Here is a 6,669-nt window from a genome sequence, read left to right on the forward strand (position 1 = left end):
TACTACTGTTCCAATGCCTAGGCCTCCTTCCCAGCCCACTTGCCTCTTCTGACGGTCAATGCACTCGATGACTCACCTCGCCGGTCTCCGCCGCAGCAGTAACTAAGTCTCTGATCTTGGCAGCGATAAGCAGTGAGCGGCTTGCCAAGGGCGGCACAGTAAACTCGAGTGCTTTTCTTGGACGGTGATGGTGACCGCCATGATGACTCACCCCGCCCCCCTCCGTTTCTATATCTCCTCTGGTTGCCACCTCACCTCCTCCTTGCCAGACCCGTCAACATGTAACACCTCTCCTACGGCATTCATTCCGTGCCTGGGGTGATTCACAGCTGGTTTCCCGTAAGGCGATGGAGCCGGTGAAGGAGAATGACTGCTATTTAAGCCATCGGAGGCCCAAAGCGGCTTTGCTATCGCTGTCTCGCGTCCGATCACCTCGTAGCCGTTTGTAGAGATCCTGTGAAGTGCACCAAGTGTCTCTCCATTGGCCACAAAAGCTTTGAGTGCAAGAGAAGGAATCCTGCTCTCGCCATGCAACCCTCCGACTATGACTCCTCTCATGCCAGCTTTCGCACTCAGCCCCCACCTGCATCCGCTCTCCCACCACCGCGGCCATGATCGCGGCTGCCACCAACCATGCTCGTCCCACCCACTCCATCCCCCACGGCGCTCGCATTCCCACTCCGCGTGCGCCGCCTCCTTCTCCTACCTCCCAGCACTCTAGGGCTGGGTCCTCCGAGCCTAGGCGCTCCATGGTGGAAGTCCACGTCAGCAACGGCAACTTCGAGCAGGCCAAGGTGTACGCCCACGTTGAGCTGGAGCACCCAGTTCATAGCCCGTTCCTCTTCATCCGTGCGGCCATGGAGCTGTGCTATGGCGCCCCCTGCTTCAACATGGTGGTGGGCCCCCGTGGAGTGGGGGTCATGGTATTTGACACCCTGGAGACCCGCGAGCGCATCGTCGGCATGTCGCCCATCCTCCATGACGACAACGCGATCACCCTCGAGAAGCATGAGGAGGCAGACGACCGCTTCATCTCCGACTACTCCATCTACGCCGAGATCGCAGCTGTCGGGTTCCCCTTCGAACACTGGGAGGAAGAGTTCGTTGTCCCCGTGTTAGCTGCGATCGGGAACGTCTGCTACTTGGACCCAAAGTGCAAGGAGAAGGTCGACCTCACCACCATGCGCGTCGTTGTCAGGCTCAACCACGCCAGCGAGATCCCTGATCGCCTCCTGGTCCGCAATCACAGCGGTCCTGCCTCCCTCCCCTTCATCTACCCCATTCGCATCTGGTCCGAGACAGGGTCACTGATCACGATTTCGCTAACTACTCGTTCACCCGCGTTCCCCTCCTTGGTCCTGACGGCTCCCACTCCATTCCTAGCTACCTCCCAATCCGTGCTCCGCCTCCGTACCACCCACCTGCTCCTCTCTCCTTTGAGGCACGCAACCCTCATAACATCTCTCCCACGCACACACTGTTCCTGTGGTATTCGAGTACGTGGGAGGAAGGGACCTCTTCGGCGCCTCTTCGCCCTACTGCTACCAGGCGTCCTACTCCTTATCCTACCCATGTCCCTGCTCCTACTATGGGCAGTGACACCCAAGGTTTTCATTATCGGAAATAAAAATTTATCGGAGGTCATGGATAAATAGGATAAGCAACATATATCGGAAATATCGGACCAAATTTAAAAAAATTCAAATTGTTTTGAAAAAATTCCGTAGAATTTGACTTGAAACTATTCCGAAGCTATTAAACATCACTTATTCACATATAAAAACAAGAATAAAATATTATAGTGTGGGATTATCGCACGGCTGAATTTGGGTTGTCTGTGTGGAAGCAGGAAAGAAGGGAAAAATTTGGCCGATGTCAAATTTTATCGGACCCTGTGGATAGAAAGGAAATTTCGGAAATTTCTGTGAATTTCGGCCGATAAAAAAAACCTTGGTGACACCCCTGCTTCACCTCCTGACGCCCCCAACTCCTCTCGGCGGGGCCGCTTGTTCTACCTCCCCTCGCTCTCCCTTGGAACGGCGTGGGTGGTCCCTGCTGCTGGTGATGTTGCTGCTCTGGAGGTGGCTGATGAAGATGCTGCGGAGGCAGCGGACGCTCTTCACCTCCTTTCGATCGGGGACACTGGCTCCAATCCTGGGCAGCATGATCTGGGAGAACCTGTCCCTCCTGGCGCCCCCAGCGCTGTCTTCACCTTCGGTGCTGGCACTGACGAGGAGCATGAGAGCTCTGCGCACAAGCGGCGTGCTCGCCGCAAACGTGCTGTGGACTGCACGCGCAAGCTGAGGCGCAGCACCAGGCTGGCGGAGAAGGAGCGCTCCGACTTCGAAGATCCCTCTGATCGTGCCTCTCGCGTTCAGGCCGCCCGTGTCGACTTTTCTGGTGCGTCCCGCCTGTTATAATTCTGTGGATCGACTAGGGTAGATCTAGGCGGATGAACACTTAGATCCGTGAAACACATGCACATTTAGACCTAGAACACTACACCGAGAGGAAGATAGGGTAGAGAGGGGCTGGTGATGAACCTGAGCCTCCAGATGAAGTCGCGGTTGTGCTGGCCATCGCTAGTTTGGTGATGGAGGCAGCACACGGGCAGCGACGGGTGAAGTAGAGGTTGCACGGACGTCGATGCAGTGCGGTCGGGCGTAGCAGTGACGACGGCGAGGATCAGCGGAGCTTCCCGTCGCTGGCTGCGCGCCCTCTTAGATCGGTCTAGGGTTTGTCGGTGGGTTTGCGGCTCACGGCCAACCTCGTGCTTTGAGCCGCCGGCCCCCACCTCTTTATATAGCGCAGTGCGACGGGGGCCCACCAACCATGTAGGGTTGGGCGTCCCCGATCAGGGCGCGTGACCAAGGCCCAATAAGTCGTTGGGCTTATTGGTTAGGAGATCAATCTAACATTCTCCCCCTTGATCTCACTATTACTTTTATGTTTAAACTTTAAACTTCAATCATTTTATCCTTACTCATTTCTTCACAGATGATGCATAGAGCATGTCTCATCGTCACGGTCAATCGCCGATAGATTTAACAGCTATAATGCACGTCTCTGATATGAAATAGTTACTTTAACTTTTGGGCCCTTTATAGTCCAGGAATCATAGGCTTTCCCTTAAACCCATGCCGGCTACATGTTCTCTGAACACGTTGGGTGGTAAGCCTTTTGTAAGCGGATCCGCGAGCATCTTTTCGGTACTTATATGCTCAAGATTTATCATTTGATCCCGGACTTTATCCTTCACAACATAATACTTTATGTCAATGTATTTGGCAGCACCACTTGACCTATTGTTGTGAGCATACTGTACTGCTGGATTATTATCGCAGTATAACTTTAGTGGTCTATTGATGTCGTCAACCACCTTCAAACCGGGTATGAACTTCTTTAGCCAGTTCACCTGCCCCGTTGCCTCATAACATGCTACAAACTCGGCATACATTGTGGATGATGTAGTGACGGTTTGCTTTGAGCTTTTTCATGAAATAGCTCCCCCTGCGAGAGTAAACACATATCCAGACGTGGATTTTCTATTATCTCCCGCATAATCAGAATCTGAATATCCCACTATATGGAGTGAATCAGATCTTCTATACGTCATCATGAGGCCTTTCGTTCCTTGCAAATAACGCAAGACTTTCTTTACCAATTTCCAGTGTTCTATTCCAGGATTGCTCTGGAATCTGTCAAGTAACCCGGTAACAAATGCCAAGTCAGGACGCGTACACACTTGAGCATATTGCAAGCTTCCGACAGCTGAAGCATATGGAACCACTTTCATTTGATCGATCTCATATTGGTTCCTGGGGCATTGAAAATCCCCATATCTATCGCCCTTGACAATAGGAGCAGGTGAGGGACTACATTTGTGCATACTGAATTTCTTTAAGACTTTTTCTATGTATGCCTTTTGTGACAGTCCTAATACCCCTTTACTTCTATCTCGGTGAATCTCGATCCCTAGAACGAACGAAGCTTCACCAAGATCTTTCATATCAAACTTTGAGGACAAAAACTTCTTTGTTTCCAGTAGTAGACTGACATCACTACTAGCAAGTAAGATATCATCCACATACAGGACAAGGAAGATAAACTTCCCATTCTTAAACTTTGCGTAGACACAATTGTCCTCAACATTATCTTTAAACCCAAAATTCTTTATTGTCTGATCAAACTTCAAGTACCACTGTCTTGAAGCTTGTTTTAATCCATAAATGGATTTCTTTAGGCGGCATCCCAAACGTTCTTTTCCTTCCATGACAAAACCTTTCGGTTGTGCCATGTAAATATTTTCCTCTAAGTCTCCGTTGAGAAATGCCGTCTTTACATCCATCTGATGTAATTCCAAATCATAATGTGCCACTAATGCCATTATGATTCTGAAGGAATCCTTATATGAGACTGGAGAAAAGGTCTCATTGTAATCAATCCCTTCTCTTTGTGTAAAGCCTTTTGCCACAAGTCGGGCTTTATATCTCTCTATATTCCCTTGAGAGTCAAGTTTTGTTTTGTAGACCCATTTACAGGCTACTGTTTTGGCTCCTTTAGGAATTATCTCCAAATCACAAACTTTATTTGCATTCATTGATCTCATCTCATCTTCCATGGCCTCAAGCCACTTTGACGAATGATCACTTTTCATGGCTTCTTCAAATGAGGTGGGATCATCCTCCATTTGAAATTCTTCAGTGTTGTACACTTCATAATCAGCAGGAATAGCTGATTTTCTAACTCTTTGAGGCCTTCTAGGGGCCTCCTCAATTGGCACATTTTCTGTCTGAGGCTGTTGCTGCTCCCCCTCATGTGTGGCAATAGGTTCTATAGGATCCTGAGGCACAGGTTCCTCATCATCATTCATTGTTGCCACAGGCGGGATAACAACAGGTGCTGGCACCACAGTGTCTTGTACTGTTGGTGCAGCAACAGCAAGTAGTGAGAAAAATGGCTCATGAATGATCGGAGTGGGTGCATACACCCGCTTCTCTTCAAGGTCAATTTCTCGAGCTACCATGCTCCCCTTAATCATTTCATCCTCTAGGAAGACAGCGTGTCTTGTTTCCACAAACTTTGTATGTCTATTAGGACAGTAGAAACGAAAACCTTTTGACTTTTCTGGGTAGCCAATGAAATGGCAACTCACTGTTTTGGGATCTAGCTTCCCAATGTTTGGGTTAAAAACTTTAGCCTCAGCAGGGCTCCTCCACACACGCAAGTGGTTAAGTGAGGGTACTCTTCCTGTCCACAACTCATACGGTGTTTTGGGCACCGACTTACTTGGTACTCTATTGAGAATATGAATGGCGGTTTTTAACGCCTCCATCCACAGACTCGTGGGTAAAGTGGAGTAACTTATCATACTACGCACCATATCCATCAGGGTACGGTTATGCCTTTTAGCTACTCCATTCTGCTGAGGTTCGCCCGGTGTTGAATACTGGGCGACTATACCATTCTCCTGTAAGAACCTTGCAAAAGGTCCAGGAACTTGTCCATATGGGGTATGCCGACCGTAGTACTCTCCTCCACGGTCAGACCTGACTATCTTAATCTTTAAATCATGCTGATTTTCAACTTCTGCTTTAAATATTTTGAATTTATCCAACGCTTCTGTTCTTTCTTTAATTGGATAAATGTAGCCAAACCGAGAGTAATCGTCTGTGAATGTTATGAATGAATCATAACCATCCACAATTTTCATAGGAAAAGGACCACATATATCTATGTGAATAATCTGTAGAATTCCTGCGCTTCGTTTGGCATCTTTCTTAATTTTCTTTGCATACTTTCCTTTTATGCAATCTCTACATTGTTCTAACTCTGAGAGCTCTAATGGAGGAAGAATATCATTCTTAACTAGTCTTTCTATTCTCCCCCTCGAAATATGGCCTAAACGACAGTGCCATAATTTCGACAATACATCGTGAGCTCTCTTTCGTTTTCTGTTTCCATTGTTTGATGAGGATACATTTTCATTCACATCACATACGGAATTCACATTTTCACGAAGTGATAACAAATAAAGCTCGTCTTGTCGGAAGGCAAGACCAATACATTTATTATTAAACAATATCTGATATTTGCCATTTCCAAAATGGCAATCATAACCATCATGGTCTAACTTTGATACACTAATCAAGTTTCTTTGCAAAGAAGGTACATAAAGAACATCTCTAAGAATAAGTATGAAGCCATCAGCAAGCTCTAACGGAAGATCACCAACGACCTCAACATCTGCTTATTCTCCATTTGCGACTTTAATGAAACTTTCGCTTCTTTGCAAAGTTCTCATCGAACGGAATCCCTGTAATGAATTAGCAACATGAATAGTTGCACCTGAATCAATCCACCAAGTAGATTTTGAAAACTTTACATACAAGGATTCATTTACGAATGTAATAATGTTCTCACCTTTATTCTTCATTATCATCTTTAGGAAATCGGGACAATTCTTCTTATAATGTCCCATCTTCTTGCAGTGGAGACACTGGTCTTTAGCCACTGGGAATTGCTGGTTCTGAGACTGTTGCATGGGACCTTTTCCAGATGACTTGGAGGACGAGCTGTTATTATAGTTCTTTTTCTTATCTTTTAGGTAGTTGACAGAACCACCTTGTGAAACTTTTATTCTTTACTCCTCCTGCACACACATGGCTA

General features: G+C 47.4%; 1 protein-coding gene across 1 annotated transcript; it reads left to right on the forward strand.

The window, feature by feature from the left end:
- Nucleotides 1-611: 611 nt before the first annotated feature.
- LOC136503510 (uncharacterized) lies at nucleotides 612-2,420 on the forward strand. Its single transcript, XM_066498566.1, has 2 exons — nucleotides 612-1,355; nucleotides 2,082-2,420. The coding sequence occupies exons 1-2, from the start codon at nucleotides 612-614 to the stop codon at nucleotides 2,418-2,420; spliced, it is 1,083 nt and encodes a 360-aa protein (XP_066354663.1).
- The last annotated feature ends 4,249 nt before the right edge of the window (nucleotides 2,421-6,669 follow it).

The sequence above is a fragment of the Miscanthus floridulus genome, chromosome 14, assembly GCF_019320115.1.
Source record: "Miscanthus floridulus cultivar M001 chromosome 14, ASM1932011v1, whole genome shotgun sequence".
Classification (NCBI taxonomy): Eukaryota; Viridiplantae; Streptophyta; class Magnoliopsida; order Poales; family Poaceae; genus Miscanthus; species Miscanthus floridulus.

What these genes read in the sequence shown, in the direction of transcription:
- LOC136503510 (XM_066498566.1), top strand. Translation starts at nt 612, where the DNA reads ATGATCGCGGCTGCCACCAACCATGCTCGTCCCACCCACTCCATCCCC. An exon ending in CACCCGCGTTCCCCTCCTTG is followed by an intron (nt 1,356 to 2,081) that starts GTCCTGACGGCT and finishes GCTGCTCTGGAG; the next exon opens with GTGGCTGATGAAGATGCTGC.